This window comes from Electrona antarctica, assembly GCF_951216825.1.
Source record: "Electrona antarctica genome assembly, chromosome: 4".
Classification (NCBI taxonomy): Eukaryota; Metazoa; Chordata; class Actinopteri; order Myctophiformes; family Myctophidae; genus Electrona; species Electrona antarctica.
The window spans coordinates 27,267,687-27,289,702 of record NC_136809.1 but is presented as its reverse complement, the minus strand read 5'-3'; the positions used below and the strand labels follow the sequence as shown (position 1 = coordinate 27,289,702).

The 22,016-nt window shown below is 43.9% G+C and overlaps 1 protein-coding gene across 9 annotated transcripts in view; it reads left to right on the top strand.

Moving 5' to 3' along the window:
• The window catches only part of lrba (LPS-responsive vesicle trafficking, beach and anchor containing), a 312,184-nt gene that overhangs the window by 122,081 nt on the left and 168,087 nt on the right, over positions 1–22,016 (top strand). For all 9 annotated transcript variants that reach the window (XM_079499894.1, XM_079499893.1, XM_079499897.1 and 6 more), the window contains exons 34-35: positions 14,730–14,794; positions 19,265–19,373. In XM_079499894.1, coding sequence (XP_079356020.1) covers positions 14,730–14,794; positions 19,265–19,373 — 174 coding nt within the window. The remainder of the gene's footprint in view (positions 1–14,729; positions 14,795–19,264; positions 19,374–22,016) is intronic.

Sequence of the window (22,016 nt, the reverse complement as noted above, 5' to 3'; positions counted from 1 at the left end):
ACGCACACTCTCTCTCTCGCTCTCTCTCACTCGCTCTCGTGCACGGCACACGCACATGTGCACACGCACGCACACACGCACAAGTGTGCGCACACGCGGGCACACACACACACACACCCACACACATAAATCTAGGCAGTAGCTGCATTTGTGTCCTGTAGATCAGCCATTATTGTCCGGTCTTCTGTCAGCTCATCCATCCTGCTGCCATTTATCAGAAAGGCATCCTGTACGCACCGAGTGGGAGAAGAGGTGTGTGTGTGTGTGTGTGTGTGTGTGTGTGTGTGTGTGTGTGTGTGTGTGTGTGTGTGTGTGTGTGTGTGTGTGTGTGTGTGTGTGTGTGTGTGTGTGTGTGTGTGTGTGTGTGTGTGTGTGTGTGTGTGTGTGTGTGTGTGTGTGTGTGTGTGTGTGTGTGTGTGTGTGGCACTAGTTATATGATGACAGCTGAGTCCAAATAGAGGCACTGCTCTCACAGTAAAAGAAAAAAACAAAATAAGCAAAGACATTGACAGTATTTCCAGATGTTTCCATCTAAATTAGACTTGATGTTTCTTCTGAGTAATACTAGGAAATGCCACTTCCTGTTCTTACAGCGTATTATTCTTCAATCTTATATTTAACGCTTTTACTCTGTGGAGAAACAATATAAGAATTGTAGAATCATTACACCAATGTTGCTCATTGCAAAAGAGAAGAGTGGAATGAATTACAGCTTTCTGTTAATTCATGATTAAACCGTCTCTGTACATGATGTTTGATGTCAAACTGAACTCTGGCTGTCATGGTGCAACACGTTGTGAACTTGTAGATTTGCTACTTTCCCTTTTTAAGGTTTAAAAACGTAAATGTTGCCTATTATGATGTGCCCTAATTCGGAATGCCGCATGTTGAAAGTGGTTCATCATAAAGACATCAACTAAATTTAATTTATTATGTCAATATTTGGTTGTCCTTTCCCAGTGCCGACTATATTGACGTCAGATAATCCTGTACCAGCCATTCAATAACAGTGGTAAGGCCTCTAATCCAGTGCTGTTGCTGGCGGTCCGTCACACAGAGAGAGTGGATGCGTCCGTCCATCCAGAGTTAACCTGTTTAACAGATGGGGAGCTCCTCTCCTCCAGTCAATGGGTAGACATTGACTTCCCCCGAGCACTTGGCTCCTTCTCCTGACCCTTGGCCCCTCATGACCTCCTGGCTAGTGCGAGCGAGTGGAGGAGGCGCAGAGTTTAACCCCCCGCAGGCAAGGGACCAGGCCAGGAGCACACGGTCGCACGCAGAATCAATATGCTGACCTAGGAACTCTGGGAAACCATCTGAGGTTTAATGGCTTCTCAAAAACAAGAATTAGACCTAATTACTTTACTACTTAAGTTTTGAATTGCTGTATTGTTGTTATTTGCAGCCTTAATGTAATTTGTGTCAAGTTTCACAGAAATTCAGTAGTCCTACTCATTTGGTTCAGCATTGGTTATTTTATTTTGATTATATTTTGGTATTTCTAAATATAAGGTATAGGCTCAGATTTGTATAATTAAGTGTGAAATGTCACGTTTGTATTTATAGCATGCTGTTCTTATTCTGTTGGTGAGTTATTTTTTTTAGTGAGTTATTGATCACTTTCATATTGGGCATGTCATTATAGGTGCACATTTTCATATTATCCCACGATTTTGTAACCCATTTCTCAATTGCCTAAACTGTAATCCTGGGCATTCCTGGGCATCCCTCTTCCAACCTGGGGAGAGCCCCGATCTGAGGTCCTGCTTCCTTCAAGGCATGAGGAGTGAGCAGGCCGCTTCTTATCACCTGACAGGGGGGAGTTTCCCCCGCAGGACGTAGCGCATGGAAGTAACACAACCATTTCCTTTCCCCTCCATCAAGAGCCCGGCAGTGGCCAGGGGAAGGCAGTATAGAGCGTTGCAGTCCCGCCCCTTTCATGACGACGCCAGGCCCAGGAAATGATTCCCAATGCATTTTTCCCATAGACATTTCTATTAGTATTTATTTAAAGACGGTTACGCCGCGGACAAAGCCAACTCGAGTCGTGACAACTCATGACAACAAACACAATATTTTGGACCAAACAAATAATTACAAAGAAGAAAAACAACAAAAAGTGTTGTAACCTGTCGTTTTTTTCTTCTTTCTAATGATTTGTTCGGCTCAAAAAATGGGGTTTGTTGTCATGAGTTGTCACAACTCGAGTTGTCTTTGTCCGCGGCGTAAACGTCTTTAAATAAATACTTTTTGAAATGTCTATGAGGAAAATTAACGGAGAATCATTCCCTGGGCCCTGGTAGGGGGCGGGACTGCGACGCTCTATAGAGACCAGGATTAACGCATGTTCCTGTGAGGGTACCACTACCTACCCTAGGAGACACGGGGAGAAACATGCAAACAGAAAGGGACTTTAGCCTTAGGGTATGGGCGCTGATGGCGCAGAGGAGAGAACACGCCCACAGCGTCTGTTGGATTTAATTTCACCATATGAGGAGAATGTATTTAGTTTTATATTTTATAAGTGAATATTGAAAAGTCTGAACCAGGACCTTAAGTTATATTGTCCAGACCACCAGAAAATGTAAACCCTTAATAGTTACCAGAATATAGGACTCTAAGATTGAGAACCATTTCAGAATTATAAAAAAACCAATGCAGTACTGTCACTTTAAGACACTGCTTTAGGAGGAAACCAGATGAATGAAAAATGGAGTAATATCTTTTACCTTTTGAGTGAAATGCTCTTTAAATGCATTCCAGGAGATGGATTGAAAACCTTTTTTAAAAACCCTTGTTTATCCAAATTGTAATTAACCCAAATATAGTAATGTTGGACACACGCAAAAACGAGGAAACTTGATAAATAAGGTTTTAGAATTTTAGTGAAGTAAGAAATGTGTTGGAATTCGGATGTACAATTACATATTAATTTTACAAATGTCCGATGGTTTCTGAATTGTCTTCTGTAGCATTGTTCATGATTTCAAGAGGGATTTGACGTCAGTTTTGTTGACATTAGTCCATTGGTTTGGGAACATTTCATGTCCGATGTCAGATGACCAGGTCCAAGGTGGCAATGGCTGGCGAGCTCTCATTGGTCCGACTGGTGATGATGATGGTGTAGTGACGTGGCCATCACAAGATGGGAAGGTGTTGTCCCGTGATAAGAACGCAGCTGCCTGCAATCTGAATTAAAAACATTGCCTATAGTATTATAAGTTAACTGGCTGGGGAAATGCAGTGAGTGTGAATCTGGCGACAGAGATCTATAATATAAATGATAAAAGGGCCATGAAATTAAAAACACGACGAAGACAAACAACAAACCGGGCCTAGGCCAGAGTTAAAGATGATATGGGCCTCTCTGACCTGAGAGGAAAACTGTACAACTTGACATGACATGTAAACCTGTGTAAACCCTTCTAGCTGTGAGGCAACAGCGCTACCAACTGCACCAAAGACAAATCGGCCATTTGTCGAGGTCCCAACGCTATGAAAGCAATGCTCGGCCAATCATGGAAAACGTGCAGGGAACGGGATCGATTCCACCCAGCCTGTACTGTACCAGTACCATAACATTGGATAACATAATCCGAAAGACAGATGCTATAGCTATGCTACTACAGTAAGATGCTCAAATTGACGTGAGATAAAAGCATTAATAAATATTTCGATCCAATAGCTTACTTTGTTCAATAATGCGCGTTGCCTACTCTATAATTTCAGGGGTAACATAGTCCAGATCGTTAGAGTGTTAGGGTAACATGCTATAAATAGACATCTGGACAAGGCATTCATATTATCATGACATGAAAACAGCCATTGCAGAACAAGCGATTTCTCTGGCAGAATGAGTTCGTAATATGATATATGCATTGTATCATATACTGTACCGTCCATAAGGCAACATGAACGTAGCCTATACTCTTGTATTCATTGCATCTGTCATTCAGATAAGACGTTAAAATTGATGTGGGGTGATGAAAGCATTACTATTTACGAACGATGGTTGACTTGTAGCCTATAATGCCAGTGGTACCATGCTATCAATAGGCATTTATCATCCGGATATTCCACAAGCATTAACCTTATCAAAGCATTGTCATTGCAGAACGAGAGCTTACCCATGTTTGACTTACTGTTCATGCATGGTTTCTTTTGGACAAACGGCTAAACATTGTCCAATGCGTTTTATTCCCCATGTGAATTGGTCATATCAGAGATCAGACTGCAACCTATATCATTGATTAACATTGCCAAAGTGACCCCGACACAAATTGCATATAGACGGCATTGCAAAACCTTCAGACGAAGCAAATATCAACAGCAATGAAATAATATTCATATTGTGTACGTTACAACTTGATTGTGCTGTGCAAAGCAATGTGACATATTTCTTTGTTTAAGAGTTAAATGGGCAACCTTGCTCCTGTAGAATACAATGAATGATATGAATAAATAATATATTCTACTGTAAAAATTAAGACCATGTCATTTCAATGACAATTGATTACAAATAGAATGAAAATTAAACAGTGTAGTAACATCACTTTTGAGTATGTATAAAATATGTACCACATCATGCCAGTCATGACTTTGGATTTGTATAAGGGTATGCAAATTAGCCATGCGGGATCGTGGTATGCAAATATGGGGCTTCCCTTGTTTGTCGGTGCCAGGCATCTTTGTGATTGGCTTTTGGCAGACGGGGGCGGGGTGCGGCATGTGGGGTGCACTGAATCTGCCCAAGCTTGACCGAGAAGTTACAGTAGGCGCCACCATGCACCCACATTTTCAAGAAATATTTTTTTTCTTCAAAAAACTGTCATGCATCTTCAGAAATGGTTAAAAGATTTTCAACATTTCAATATTAGCAGATCTACAAGCTCATAACGCATCTCGATGAAACGCCCTGTCAGCTTGTAGATCAGCTAATATTATTTTTTCCCCCATTGGGGCTTAAATAGTTAAATCACATTTGACATATCGCGTTGTATGATCCATTTAGACAACCCAGAGAGGGTGAGAGAAGTGCCCAGTGGAATGTGGTTAAAAACCAGGGGGGACAAGAAAATACTTTCCCCCGCCGCTCCCCTCGCAGTCAGACCCTCTGCCCTGCTGCGTAGCCAAACACACACGCAAGGTTCAAGACCGGTGCAAATCAAAGCGTTGTGTTCTAACTTCTCCTATAGTGAAATCCTGAGTGTCAATTTAGCCATTTTTGTTATGTTAAATGAATGCTCAGTATTTTTGCAGTGAACCACCTCCTGTTCCCACGTCGCCCAGCGCTCTGCTACCAGTGCCCCGTTTTTACAGCCCTGCCACGTGGCTCAGTGTTGCTACCGATGCTCCCTTAGTCCTCTGGTCCTCCCCTCCCCGGCCACTGCCGCCTCCCTTTCACTCTGCTCCTGGAGGATATCTGCATTCTTTTAAAGCTACCTCTCCATTGAGACTCAGGCAAAACACAGTAACACCAACTGGCACTTAATTTTGCAGGCTCCCTGCCGATGCCGGCTATGTAACTAGAAATGGTGGGGGTTATGGGGGGGGGGCACTCTTCCTGACAGGAAGTGAGGGCTAGCTGAGAGAAAAGGGGTGGTGGTGTGGAATGGGTGGGTTCAGAGGCTCCTAAGAACATTGAACGGCTTTTAATTTGGCTCCCAACCATTTTTTTCCCTTCTGAATCTGTGAGACGGTTTCAAGTAACTGGTGAGCAGGGTGCAGGGGTGTCAAAGCAGCGTGAATCTGTGGTTATTTAAACGAAACGGCGTAATCGTGTTTCAAATAAATGAATTTCCCCCCCAACAAAGCCCTCTCCTACTGACAGGCAGCGCTGCTGCAGTGTTTTCTTACCTGGCGGGTCCCTAAGTTATAAGGCTGTGGAATGTAGTCGTCTTGACTCTCTGCCTGGCCGTCCCGCTGACATAATGGGCTCCGGACTGCTCAGCCGAGCTCTGGGGGTTGGAAATTTATGTTTCGCTTTACCAGAATATTATGGCGCTGCAGTTGGTTCCAGCGGCGGGGGGGTGGGGGCAGAATATTTTCATGTGTACACCACACAATGTTGTCATTGTCTAGACATGGTTTTACGTTAGTTGGGTGAAGATAATGACAGCGTACCTTGATTTGGTGTACTACATGATGCATACAGTTGTATCAAGATGCATATTACAGATTTTCATCTGCATCAGAAAGATATCCTGGGGGTTAGCAGAGATGGAGTACTTGTAGAGAGGCTGGGGAATTGGGAATTGGCTATACTAAATTGGGACTAGAAGGGGAGAAAATGTTTTTCTTTTATCTTGAAGGGGCATGTTTTGCACTAACAGTCTTTTCATTATGTCTGCCCACGATCTCTGTGATTTATACAGTACGTTTGTTTACCTCAGTCACTGATACTAAAATCTGATATTTTATTTTTATTTTTTCTATGGACCTGTGACCACCCATACTGTTATAAAAAGGAAATAAAAAGATTTTGAAAAGAAAGAAAGACATCCTGTTTCTCCAGATAAAATATATTATTTTATATGCAGATTAACGCATTTAGACCTGGAAGGCCTATATATATACCCATCAATCCGGGAAAGCATCTGTGTTATTTTAGTTTTTGCTATAGATATAGCTATGCATTTACAAAATTAAAGTTTTTCAGGAAACTTAGGTTAATTTTTAAAATCAGCCTCAGGTTTAAATGGGTCAAGAGAGGCCCTGGTTCTTTAACACATGATGTGTTACAATGTATACATTCAAATCCTAATCCTCTCTTCAGGCGCTGAATTTATTGATACTGCACCACTTTTAAGTTGGTGTTTTATATATAATTACATCAAAGTTACTTTTTTGCCCTTTATAATAATAATGGTAATAGTAATAGTTATAGTAATAATGAAACAATATAATGTAACAAATTGCCAACATAGAATTAAATCTTAATCTTATAGAATTAAACAAGTTTTTAACATAATGGGAAGAAGTGTGACAGGGTGGGTCATCTAAAAAGGACAAATATCAGCATAGATGATTGGTTTCATTAGAACGTTTGTGTGTTGAGCTTCAGTGTAACAGGCAGGTTTCATCGTCAACATCTGTATCCTCCGAGCACACGTGAACAATTTCGCAAACTACCATAGTCACTCTCCTGGACTTTCAGCACATTTTTATAGTGCTGCACTATATAAATCATGCCCTGGTCTATGAAGGTGAAAAGAAAGAAACATGAAGAAATATATGCCTGTAAGTGAGTTTCCTGAGAATCCCAAGTCATTTATTTTAAGAAAGAATGTGGTTGGACCGTAGTGGTTTATTTTTCTTAAGGAACTGGACTTCTGTGCCATCCAAAACCAAATCACATATTTCACAACACATTTCAGTATTTTTAATGGAGTTCTTCATTCATCATAACATCAGACTTAGATGATGGACTAAATAACAACCATTTTCCACACAAAAAATGGAAAAGAAAAACATTGTTGAGTTCCCTTAACTACACCCTAAAGAGGATACGTCTAACAAATGATGTAATATATTGCAATTATGTAACTGAATAAAATGATTGATGAATTTAATGCTTTCTTTGAAGCATGTTGGCCAAATTAAACAAAGGTTATAAATCTGTTTTTCTTATTCATACTTAAATGTTATATGCATTCCATGTTTTTATTTCCTAACATCATATTGAAATGAGACATCAAAATGATGCCATCACAATCAACTATCCTTTTAACAACATGCTATGCATAGGCCCAGTTTAGAATTTAAGTTTAGGAGTTACTTCTGCATTACAGCCAGAAGTGATTCACTAAAAATATATCTGCTTAATGCTGTAGTTTTGGGAATTTAAACAGGATCTGGTGGAACACTTTGAGCACCCGACCAATTGACCCACAGTCAAAGACTCTAGTAGACTAGACTAGACTACATGAATTCATATTTAAATAAAATGCGGTATAACAATATATTAATCTACTGTATATATTGCCACATGCAGTTATTATTATTGATGTATTAAAATACATAGTACATTTTGCCCAGAATTGACTCCAATTCATGTATGGGTGTTGATTATTAATGTTATTTAATATATTTCCTCATCGTCAGATATCTTAACCATTCCAGCATGTCCCTGTGTAACCAAATGCACATTGATTATCTGCTGTAATGCAACTAAATGATCATACAATACAAATTGTTATTAATGGCCAAACAGGCCCCTATTAACTCTTCTTCCATTGTTTTATTTTGATAGTGTAGAAATGCTACAGGAGGCTGAATAATTAACAGCAGTATTTTGAAAAGCACCAATTTATATTTTTATACTGTAGTACCTTGCATACATATAATTCCACTATAATTGCGTTATAAATAATATATAGAGCCAGTTGTGGTCAATTACACTGTTGTGAATGTGATAGGTCATTTGGTGACCCTGCAGCCTAAATATTTGGTCTTCCCGGAAATATTCCTTTAGGTGCAAATTTGATCACACAAACACAGACGCGAGCAAGTCTTTCACATGTATGTTTTTGTTAAACCAGGCAGCGTCTGTGCACACACTGGCCGAACGCTGAGTGTTAACGCATGCACAAGTGTTAAATGATTCCTGTACGCACAACACACAGCAAAGCATGAGAAAGGAAATGAAACCAGTCAAGCTACTCATCAATCAACCATAAGGATAAATCTAAATTATGATTGAGTGTTAGCATATCGGATGGATTACCCCACAAATTAATTTGTCTTTTGTCTTTGATGTGATAATTATCTGTATGTGAAAGACAAAAAAGTCAGAGTTGATAGAGAAATGAACAGAATCCCCTGTCCATAAACACGCAGGTCCCATAACTACAATAAACCACTTCCCCTGTCTGTCTTTTCTCTGCTTATCAACGCACAAATGTTTATTTCGAAACGTCAAAATATCTCACCACCTCTTACTGAGATGTAAATGGTCATTTTTTAAACCGTGGACACTTGACAGAAAGGTTTCTATCTCGCGTAATTCATCAAATATCAAACATGTTGAGCACAGATGGGAAAAACCCATACTGTACGTTTCTCTCCTCCGTCTCACTAAATGTCACCCCCTAACTGAATCCAATCCTGATCAAAGGAATACAGTAGTTTTTGGAGATGTATACATGGGCTTCTTTCGTTCTGCATAGAAGGAGGGGGGCTTCAATGGCTCCCATGCAGGCCCTTTTTCATTCTTGACTCTGAATGTTAGCCGTGCCACATTCGCCACACGCTCATGAGGATTTATATCCTTGTTGTCTCGTCTAAAGTTCAATTTCCCCAGACCCTTTCAAAACAAACAAATAGTTGTGATTATGACTGATGGCAGCATAGAGCACAATCGACTTATTTATTTATTTGGGCAAGCCAAGGCCTCTCTGTTTTCTGCGTTTGGGTGACCCTCCCCGCCACTCCTCTCTCTCTCTCGTTGTGGTGAGTGCACAGTTTTGAAAAGCAGTTTTTTTTGTGCCAGGCAGGCCTGTGTTTCGTCAACGGTGGTAGTGGTATATTTAGAAGTTGATTATGGATAATCAGCTATAATGACGGAAGTGCATGGCATGTGTGTTTAGACTCAGTGCCAGCGTCATCGTGGAGGACAGACCAAACAAAGAGCTGGCTTATTGACTTCACATTGAGGCTGGCATTTCCACCGCACGCACGCACGCACGCACGCACGCACGCACGCACGCACGCACGCACGCACTCACGCACGCACTCACGCACACACAAATATATGTATGGACGTACATACAGGCACATAAACATAAAATTCGGACAGGAAGACGCACATGTACAGACACACATGAATGCACATGTGTGTTTATTTAGATAGCTACGTTATACATTTGTGATACAGTGGTACATATACATGTAAACAAACACAAACGTTGCTCCGAGCAAACGGTTCCAGAGTGTTTAATTTCCCCTTACCTCCCATTGAACGCATGTCGACACGGTTTTCCCGATGGGGGTCAGCAGGACAGCGGTGTTCCTGCGGACCCTATCATCTATAGCGTGAGGTCAGGTTAAAGGTGACGGGGTCACAAATGGCTGCTTGTATCCTCTCATCAGGAGTTCTGCGGTCATGGCCTCTATCGCCGCCATAAAAGCCGTAACACTTTGACCAGGGCAGACCACAAGAAATCCAATATTCTATCAGAGACCCCCTCTTTGTCATCAGGAGATGTCCCCACCCCACCCCACCTGATCAGGTTCATTACTTCCTTAATTCAACTAGAATGCCATTGCTCAGCTCATAATGACACCATTAGTCTCACTACTACCTTTGGCCAGGGTGCTGAAAATGCCAGTGGGGTCCCTTGCCTCTTCTCATCAGATGAAATTAAGAACAATACAAAGAAGAAGAAAACAATCAAAAAGGTCATATTTTATTTGGTTTGTGTCCCAGAAGCAGTGCTTAGTAGATTTTATTTTGTTTATTTATTTATTGTTTTTTGAATGTTTCTCTAAAAATGCCTTTCACAGTTGCAGATAAACAATCGCCAGGGAAATTCTTTCACTTAACATAATTTGTATTCCATAGTTTTCCAGACAGAGAGAATGAGGTCAACTATGTGGTTCTTTGCGAAGAAATATCTTTGGTATTCGAGACCGTGACAATCTCGCCCGGAAAATTAATGTTTAGACATTAAATGTTAAAAAATGCAGACAGGATTAGTGGTAAAGTTCACAGACATACCCTGTAAGGGACTCACATGCTGACTATTACTCTACATGTACATAGACAACAGACAGCACTCACCAGCTCCATGTTCTGGTCTTTAGGCTAGTCTAAAGTTTTGGCCCGGTCTGGCCTGCTCTGGTCTTGTATATCCCTCTCACAGCAAGCTGCTGCTCATGGTAAATGTCCTTCAACTGGAAGGCCCCTGGGGTGACTCTCACATACTTCCTCCCTGAAGTCCTATAGCCAGCTTCAGCCACAAAACAACTCTGCCAGCACTCTGTGTTTCCACTCCGCCCAGACTCTCTGCTATTCCCTCTGTGGCCCTCTCTGGGTTTGAATGTATTGTAAACACCATCAATGCCAATATGGCCTGCCGGGACAGAAAGCACTTCTGAATAAAAGGTCTAAGATGTCGTTTGTTGTTTTCCCCTCGTGAAAAGTACAGTTGGTTATGGAGTGACGGTATACAGGCCTTCTAGGGAGAGTGGTTTATGTTGCTTTGGCGCGTGATTGGTTCTGATGGGTGCTTTTTACGTTTTGTCCTGTTTTTGAGGAGTAAAAGCTGCACACGAAGTTGAAAATCATCTAACATGCGCAAACACTCGTGGATGTGTATTGTGAGTGTTTGTAAATGAAACTTTCCTTCCTCTTTGTAGCGCTGATATTCTATTTCCCTTCCTGTGGGCTCCCTGGGTTTACTGAAAGACTACTCTGTACATAAACACACAACTTCCCCTATCAGCTTCAACACATGATGAGTGCAGAGTTAAATATGCATGCTAATGCTAACACACACACACACACACACACACACACACACACACACACACACACACACACACACACCTAGCTTTTCAAATGGACATACACAATTACACACAACCAAATACTCCTGTCAAACTAAATTGCAAGCATGCAGGTACATTTTCATTTTAAACCGTGAAGACAGGTTTTACTTCACCAGATTGTCTTTTCAACTGCAACTTTCAAAGACATGTAGTACATGTACATTCCAGAGGTTTCAGTACATTATATGAATGAATCTGCATGCTGCATGTTCAAGACTTGATTAATGATTTTATAGAATCTTTTTTTAGACAAGTAGAGTGGTGCTTCAAGTCTTTTAACCTGAGGTTTGTAAGACATTTTTCTCAAATCTCCCCCGAGAGGAAGGAGTGGGAGTAGCTGTACTGTGAAGTTCAGACAGGCCTCCTGACCTTGTTGCTTTATTATTCTTTTGACGCTTGTGTCGGAGGTGTTGAAATATTGAACGGAACACGAGAGGCGATGACCGCCGTCTTTCTCTCGCCCTCCCCGTTTTTTTTTCTTCTCTTCCCTTTTCCTCCGTCCCTCTGTCATCCGTCGAAGTTGAGAATTTAAAGTCACGCTCGGTTGTGGTTTTGTTTAATTGTTTGGACTGACACCTCCAACCATAACGCCGCTCGGAGAGAGCCGTGGTAAATGACTAAATGGACGACGTCTCTGGTGATAAATGTGTCCACCTCACCACACTGCTTCCTTCACCTTCCACCTTTACAGTTTTGAGCTTGTACACTGTACGATCCTCAGCGTTAACCATATGATCCTCACATCCCTGTTCTGCGCTTGTCATAATAGGCAAACATCATGTGAAAACAGCGGATCTACAGGCTCACAACGCGTTAAGACGCGACGGGTCGTGACGCGGCGGTTGCAGACCAAAGTGTAGACCAAAGTATGGGGTCTAAGAGGTTAAGGGTCTAAGAAAGGATTTACCGTGTGTAGCCTACTAGAATTTCGCCGCCCTTCGGGCGGCTCATCCTAGTTCCGTTGCAGCGCAATGGGAAGAAGGAAATTGCGAGATTTGACAGACTCCACTTCATGTTTCAGCTGTGTTTGTAAACCCAGTATTGTGCCCTTCACATGTATTAACGGATGGGTATTATTATTATTTGTTGTATTTTATTTTCACATCAAAGCAAATTAAATAAAATTAAAATAAGCACACATGAAACTGCTTTTTGCTGTTTTGGTTTACTTACAATAAGTTACTATTTTTGGAAACCAAAAGATGTTGAGAATGGAGCAGAACATACTGTAGTATATTGTTGTGGGGACCTTGACTGCATTATAGTAGGCCTACAATCTTTTGGATTGCAGTGACCCCACATTGTTTCTTCGGGAACAATATTTGTAGTTACAATGAGGGCTACATGAGCCGAAGGGAGAGAAACACGTCGCCTCTCTCCAGTCCGTGCGTGGCTGAATAACAACGGTTCGCATCGCTGACTGACATAAACGCACAGTTACAATTCAGAGGCACTTCAATAAGAAAACTCAACTAATAACGCTTGTGTGTGTTAATCTGCCCGATGCTGACGTTAGTATATAATGTTTAGATTGTTTTCCTCTTGTACATGCGTTTGTGGGCACAGTGGCAGGGGGTGAAAAGCCGATTTGTCCCATGGTGTGCACTGCGCAACTGTGCAGTGTAAAACATGCTGAAATCAAACCACACACACACACACACACACACACACAGTCACTCAGTCACAAATCCTCCACAGTGTGATTACGTGTCTGCAGTGACACTGATGCGAGGTTACAATGAGTCCGTGGTGTGGTGAGACTGGGAAAGGAATATTGCGCGGAAGACCTTGGCATCCGACTGCGCGCGTTGTGTCGATGAGATGGGCGCGTTGGGAAATACCGCACCGAAGCACACTCGCCTATTAGTTTGCATTGCATTTGCACAGTGCGCTCAGTGCGATATTTCCGAACGTGGCCGTTGTGTGTGTGTGGGTGTGTGTGTTGCGTGGGGATCGCCATGTGAGGGGGCTAGCCAATAAGGGCCCTGTGTTGCATGTGGAGAATTGTGTAGGTGAGTGTGTGTGGTGTAGCCGAACGGGGTGGTGAGAACATGAGGGGGATGTAGCACAGCAATCGGTGACCCCTACATTAAGCTGTGTTGCTCGCAAGATGCAGTGCAAATGCGTGTAGTAGCAACCGTAGCCAATGGGAAAACAGGATGCAGTGTTGCCAGGTCCGCGAATTGTAAGCGAGTTGTAAGTAGCGTGTTGAATGGCATTTTTTCTGGGGTTGTTTTCATAGACCTGGCAACAAATTAGGCGGGGGTGTCGGTGCTTGTGGCGTGTTTGTGTTTATTATTGATATTGATGTTTGTGAGTGTGGACGGGAGGCGGCTGTAGTGGCAGTGCAATGCCAGTTTTTACGCGGGTGTTGTTGAATGTGGGCGTGCGGCGCGACATGAGGAGATAGCCGTGGATCGACGCGGAGGGTAAGTCTGTGACGTGTTAGTGTGTTGTTGCAGTGTGTGTTGCTCCTGCTTGGCTTCGGCACCCAGCGTGTCAGTGGCGTAGTAGCTGGTGACTTTGGGTATTGTGTTGGGCACATGTTTTCACTTGTATAATAGATGCTTCCAAAATAACTAACTTAATCTCTTTAAAATGTCATAAGGCATGATACAGTCGTGCAGTAAACGTTGTCGGAGTACTTGGGAGCCAGTCAGTGTCAGTATGATGTCAGTCATCTTTGTTGTATGCACAGAGCAAAGAGACAGATATAAATATGGTAATGATGCCCTTTGGGATTGTGAACGCATGCCCCTCCAGTTATGCAATACCCATTGTATTGTACTGTGTGTATGTGTGTGTGTGTGTCCCCTTTTATGCCACTTTTAGGTCTGTCCTTGTCCCTTTATGCCCGTATGGAATTCTGTTGCGTGATAATTGAGTGTTTCACCATGCTTCCATACTTTTGTGATTACTTAGATCCTTAGAATTAGTGATTACACTAGAATGCCAAAATGCATCACTTAACAACATGACACCTATTCTGGGAATGTCATAATGTGGCAAAAATAGCTGATCTGTAAGCTCAATCGCAATGAGAACTATTTTGCAGAGGGCAAAACAGAGGTGGCCTAGCATAGAGCCCTGGGGAACTTTTAGTGGTTGCACACCATATAAATTCACTATGTATTGAGACCTTTGCTTTAGCACTGGACTGACACTTTGTTTGTTCACAGGAGTGGCAGAACTCTATCCAGAAGAACGCGGGCCTGGCCTTTATCGAGCTGGTAAACGAGGGCAGGTAGGTTATTGAACACCACCCCCCACAGAGACCTAACACTGATTCTACCGTGCCGACCTCTCCTATCTCTTCCCCAACAACACCTCTTCATTACCCTCACATCCGTCCGTCCGTCCGTCCATCCCTTCAATGCATCCCTGTCTGTCATCTTCTCTCTACCCACACACACACACACACACACACACACACACACACACACACACACACACACTGGTCATCAATAGCACACTCTGGCCTCTGGGCCCTCGGTGTCCCCAAGGCACCGCTGACGGGGGCCCGTATTGAAGGTTCAGGAGAGTATAGAAAATCAATGTTGAGGCGAAAGAGGAGCCTGCTGGGAGAAGTGAGGATGAAGGGGAGACTGAGTTCAAGGCTCAGTTCAATACCCGCCATAATCCCTGAGGGGTTGGGAGAGGAGAGGAGCGGAGAAGAGAGGGGTTGGATAGGAGAGGAGAGGGGTTGGGAGAGGAGAGGGCTTGGGAGAGGAGTGGAGAAGAGAGGGGTTGGATAGGACAGGAGAGGGGTTGGGAGAGGAGTGGAGAAGAGAAGAGAGGGGTTGGATAGGAGAGGAGAGGGGTTGGATAGGAGAAGAGAGGGGTTGGGAGAGGAGTGGAGAAGAGAAGAGAGGGGTTGGATAGGAGAGGAGAGGGGTTGGATAGGAGAAGAGAGGGCTTGGGAGAGGAGTGGAGAAGAGAGGGGTTGGATAGGACAGGAGAGGGGTTGGGAGAGGAGTGGAGAAGAGAAGAGAGGGGTTGGATAGGAGAGGAGAGGGGTTGGGAGAGGAGTGGAGAAGAGAAGAGAGGGGTTGGATAGGAGAGGAGAGGGGTTGGATAGGAGAAGAGAGGGGTTGGGAGAGGAGTGGAGAAGAGAGGGGTTGGATAGGAGAGGAGAGGGGTTGGATAGGAGAAGAGAGGGGTTGGGAGAGGAGTGGAGAAGAGAGGGGTTGGATAGGAGAGGAGAGGGGTTGGGAGAGGAGTGGAGAAGAGAGGGGTTGGGTAGGATAGGAGAGGGGTTGGATAGGAGAGGAGAGGGGTTGGGAGAGGAGTGGAGAAGAGAGGGGTTGGATAGGAGAGGAGAGGGGTTGGAGAGGAGAGGAGAGGGGTTGGGAGAGGAGTGGAGAAGAGAGGGGTTGGGTAGGATAGGAGAGGGGTTGGATAGGAGAGGAGAGGGGTTGGGAGAGGAGAAGAGAGGGGTTGGATAGGAGAGGGGTTGGGAGAGGAGAAGAGAGGGGTTGGATAGGAGAGGAGAGGGGTTGGGAGAGGAGTGGAGGAGAGAGGGGTTGGATAGGAGAGGAGAGGGGTTGGATAGGAGAGGAGAGGGGTTGGGAGAGGAGTGGAGAAGAGAGGGGTTGGGTAGGATAGGAGAGGGGTTGGATAGGAGAGGAGAGGGGTTGGGAGAGGAGAAGAGAGGGGTTGGATAGGACAGGAGAGGGGTTGGATAGGAGAAGAGAGGGGTTGGGTAGGATAGGAGAGGGGTTGGGTAGGATAGGAGAGGGGTTGGATAGGAGAAGAGAGGGGTTGGATAGGAGAGGAGAGGGGTTGGGAGAGGAGAGGAGAGGGGTTGGGAGAGGAGAGGAGGGAGGTGAGGAGAGGGGTTGGGAGAGGAAAGGAGGGAGGTTGGGAGAGGAAAGGAGAGAGGTTAGGAGAGGAGAGGGGTTGGGAGAGGAGAGGAGAGGAGAGAGGTTAAGAGAGGAGAGAGGTTAAGAGAGGAGAGGGGTTGGGAGAGGAGAGGGGTTGGGAGAGGAGAGGAGAGGAGAGAGGTTAAGAGAGGAGAGGGGTTGGGAGAGGAGAGGGGTTGGGAGAGGAGAGGAGAGGAGAGAGGTTAAGAGAGGAGAGAGGTTAAGAGAGGAGAGGGGTTGGGAGAGGAGAGGGGTTGGGAGAGGAGAGGAGAGGAGAGAGGTTAAGAGAGGAGAGAGGTTAAGAGAGGAGAGGGGTTGGGAGAGGAGAGGGGTTGGGAGAGGAGAGGGGTGAGGAGAGGAGAGGGGTGGGGAGAGGAGAGGAGAGGAGAGAGGTGAGGAGAGGAGAGAGGTGAGGAGAGGGGAGAGGAGAGAGGTTGGGAGAGGAGAGAGGTTGGGAGAGGAGAGGAGAGAGGTTAGCAGAGGAGAGGAGAGAGGTTAAGAGAGGAGAGGAGAGAGGTTAAGAGAGGAGAGGAGAGAGGTTGAGAGAGGAGAGAGGTTGGGAGAGGAGAGGAGAGGAGAGAGGTTAGGAGAGGAGAGACGTTGGGAGAGGAGAGAGTTAGCTGACAAGGATTTTGATCTCTGACTCCCCTGTGAGTCCGGGATTTCAGTCTCGTGTCACACAAAGCCACACAGTCCTCCATCATCCCTCTCTTCTTTTTATCATTGTGTCTCTTCGTGTCTTCATCCTGCCATCCCTCTCTACTGTTCTGTATCTGTGCTGTATCTCTCATCTTTCTGTCATGTTCTTCCACCCCTCTGTCTATCTGTCTTCCATCTATCTGTTCTTCTGTCTATCATTGTAATGACAGCTAAGCCGTCGTCCTGCTTTTTACATGTCTCTCACCTTACTACTTATTGCTATGTTTGACCTCTTGCTTTTTCAAATCCTTGTTGATGTTTACCGCTTTACTCTCTTTCACTGTAACAGTCTTCTACTCTCCTAACAGAGAGGTGCCTTTCCCACAGTGTTGTCTTTAGACTGTAACTACCCTCCATTTTACACTTATAGGGCCACACTTTACATTATCGATCGCTGGCTTTTGGCTTTAGTGCAGGCTAATCCCAGCTAATGCTAATGAGGCCAGTGATCCACTCTGCGGTTTACTTTGGGGAGGACAGGGTTTGTAATCCACTGAAGAGGCTGGTTAATTCAGCTATAACTCACTATTATTAGTGACTTAGCGAGGGGATTTACTTTGGAAACCTGAAACACTACCCGACCAGCTCCTTGCTGTGTGTGCGTGTGCGTGTGCGTGTGTGTGTGTGTGTGAAGATGTGCTGGAATACATTATGCGTATATTTCTGACTAGGAACTGTGCGCGCCATTGGTTGAGTTGTCGAGATGACTTTGTTAAATGGTGTAATCCATGCCATGACAATACCGAAACAAATAACAGTCATATGTCGTTATAGTTACTTACAAAATATCCATATTTAATATGAAAGAGGTGGTATCATTATATTTTCAGACACATTTTATAACACTAGACTCATATGTTGAACTGACTAACAACATTGTGACCATATGTCTGACACATGTAAAGACAGAAGTGTGCGTGCACGCACACACCACCAGTATGGATGTCCATATGGGTGTGAGAGCAGGGCATCATAAAGAGGTCCAGTGGCTGGGTTATTGATGGTGGGGGGGACATAGAGGAGGTTATGGAGGCCCCACCACCTCCGCTCCCCTGCTGCCCTGTGCTGAAACAGCAGGCTTGGGTTTCATCGCGGCCCCTGGCCCTTAACCCCCCCACTGCACCGTCCCAACCAGGGGCCCCTCCTCCACCACTCTTGTCCTGTTATTGTTTCACTTTGCGCAGGCCTGACCTCGGGGGCTGTGTAGTGGTTTATCGTGTGTGTGTGTGGTGTGTGTGTGTGGTGTGTGTGTGTGTGTGTGTGTGTGTGTGTGTGTGTGTGTGTGTGTGTGTGTGTGTGTGTCACATGCATAGAGCCTTCCAGTAACATTCACACAGTCTCTCTCTCTCACACACATGTATGCATGTAGTCTCCTCATCACACACACACACGCATGTTTTATTAATGCAGATAAAGGGCGGCAAGTTACATATGTAGCAACATGGACGGGGTCATCCCCTCCTTGTCAGATGCATATCATTATCAAATCAATTAGCACCTCCACCCCAGCAAAGGCTTCCCCTGCTCAGTGTCTAAATTCAATTTCCTGCTCATTTTGCACGCTTCAATTTAGATGTTTCATGGTTATTACATGGCTGTTCTACCAGGCCTTTGTACCACGACCGCTAAGTTCTGCCAAGTTACTGGATTTTGTAGTGTTAAATAAATGTTTGAAAACATACAGTCCTTACAGTACACACTTGTCACCGAGTGAAGACATTGACACAAACAATATTCTGCATTCTGAAACTTAGCCTTTTCTATGATTTATTGTGGCGCACAGCAGCAGTAAGAGATGAGCATGCTATAGACCAAAGCCTTCATCAGCGTTTTTATTTTTTATTTGATTCCATCGTTTCTTTATTTCATTGCCCACATATTAATTTAATTAAATATCTGTCAAGTCAATCAGCCACAGTCCCATGCGGTACATGACTTCCAGAAGCACTCTGCATGCTAATGTAACAGTGGATAACTGTACATTTAGTTTGTCATTTTTCCATAGTTTGATATATTTGTTTTATTCTGTTCAGTACTGCAAAGATACATTCTATGTATGTACATTGCGTTATTATGAGTGGATACACGCCATTCCAGTTTATTGATATCTCTCTCTCTCTCTCTCTCTCTCTCTGTGTGTCTGTCTCTCTCAGATTGCTGAGTCACACTATGAAGGACCACCTGGTGCGTGTGGCCAACGAGGCAGAGTTCATCCTGAGCCGCCAGCGGGCTGAGGACATACACAAACATGCTGAGTTTGAGGTGAGAGGCTGTGGAGGGCAGACAGCCACACCCTGGCTGTACCACCACTAGGCACAACATGGCCACACTCTCAAATCCTGACTGTTCATTTAAAGCTGTGCTTTGTAGCTTTCTTGTCCTATCCGGGATTCGAACTCGAGTTCCCCACCCAAGTTCAAATTATTAATATTATATATATAAAAAAAAAAATATATATATATATATATATTTATATATTTTATTTATTTTTTATTTTTTGTATTATTTTTTTAGTAATAGCGATGAGACTAAACACAACCACAATAGTTATGTTAGTCATAGTCCTATTGTAGACATGCTGTTCCATACATATTGGTCAAAATAACTTTTAATGCACTTAAAAAGAGTGTATAAAGCATAGTGTAGCTTTATCTCTGAGTGTGTACAAATGTAACCAAATGTACCTGTGAGTCTCCATTTGATTACATAATGTACACTCTCGCTCATTTATGAAATGTGACGTGTTGCATAGAGCACCAAAATATGCTCAAAAACATGTTTTATATTGTAGGAAAATTACATAAACCAAACATTTTATGTTTGGTTTATGTAATGCTTCATACAGCAATGGCACAACTTTTTTAAGTAACCAACACACAGATGCACGGTACCTTGCCTTACAGCAACACACAGACACAAAATATATGTCAACATTTGTACACTTACTTTAGTAAATCATTCTATAAATACCAAAACAAATGACGTTCTTTTTAAAGCAGTGCTGTGCTTGATGTGATTTCCGAAGTGTAAGATACAGTACGTGTCTGGAATGGCAAACATTACGACAGTGCAAGAAATAAAGGCACTTTAAATTTGACTTTAATTGGAGCCTGAATAGTAATGTTATATTGTATAATATGTAATGGTGACATGAGGCGTCGTGGGCTCTTTCCTCACCCCTGTATCGTGAAAAGGCAGCTTTATTTACCTTTCCCCGCTTTCTGTCTGTAAGCTCCACGGGAGCACGAGCCGTGTCCTACTGGGACAATAAAGTGTGTTTGTTGCTCTAGGCGTATCGCATTAAGCCTGCTTTGATAGGAGAGGTTGATAGCTTGATATTTTTGTGTCCTGTCAGGCCGTATTTAATTAAAACAGCTGAGAGGGAGCCCAGCTCGCTGACCAATTGGCTTGCTGAGCCCTGTCCGTTCAGCTTCCTGCTCTGTCACTGCGAACCCACAGAATAAATGTTTACTCTTCAAACACGACGCTGCATAATAATGACACACACTCTTTCTCACATGCATCCACACACACACTTGCGCACATGCACACACACACACACACACACACACACACACACACACCTGGATGCTCATGGAACCATGAGCACAAATTCACACAAGCACATACCCACACATACAGTACATGCACATACATGCACTTTGTGGACTTTCACACTTTGTACACATTCGTGCATATATGGCATGCCCACACTAACTTGCACACATGTGCACGTTTGTATACTTGCACACTGACGCGCATACACAGTTATACACAGTCAGACACATGGGTCTAGATTGAGCCTGGAGATCATGCTTGGCACATATCGTTAGCCAAACATGGTGTAGTTTTAATTTATTCTTGAGCCTCTCAGTCTCGCCACAGACTCTACTTCTCACCTCCACCCACCCCCCCCGCCACCCTCCTTCTCTCCCCCTTCCTCGCCCCCCCTGCCTCCTTCCCTTGGCGGCTCCCAACACAAACCTTACCATTCACGTGCGGCCGCAGCACCACACTTGATATCCTGACCTACGGGCACTCCTGGAAATGCCCCCTGCCCAGCTCTGCACTGCCGCACGCACTGCCGCACGCACACGCACACACACACACACACACACACACACATACACATACACATACACATACACACACACACATACACACACACACACACACACACACACACACACACACACACACACACACACACACAGCAAGTCCTGTTCATTTAAATCTGACTTTAAAAACTTTATTACACTTTTAAACTATTAAATTAACTGAGAGAATAACTGGAGTCTCCAGTCATAACAAATGCAGAATCTTCCATGCAGATGTTATACAATTAATACTTTTTTGCCGGGGAATTTTTCTGAACTAGAGTGGTGCCCATTGGGCACTGGCCTACTACCTGCAAGTTGGAAATGCATACCGCACCCAGTTATTATGTCTGTGTCCCTTTTATGGCCATATATGGAGTTCTTTGTCAGGCATGCCCAAATATGGAGTGTTGTGATGTCAGAACAGGCCCTGTCCGGAGCCTGCATGGGCAGAGGCCTTTTGTGGCAGTTCTGGACAACCGTACGTCCGACCGACTCAACACCGGGCACTGCACTCCCTGTGGGGGTGTGGAACGCACATGTCGATTTTGAAGTCAGTTGGACGAACGGTTCTCGAGTTACGTGGAGTACAGCCGTACACACAGAGACATGGTGCATTTATAGATACTAGAGCGGTGCATTTCCAATATTGGAAATGCATGCCTCACCCATTTATTATGTCTGTGTCCCTTTTATGCCCATACATGGAGTTATTTGTCAGGCATGCCCAAATACGGAGTATATGCAGATGTCAGAACATCAATGTGAACAGAACAGGCCAGCTCCATATATGGAGATCTGTCCAGAG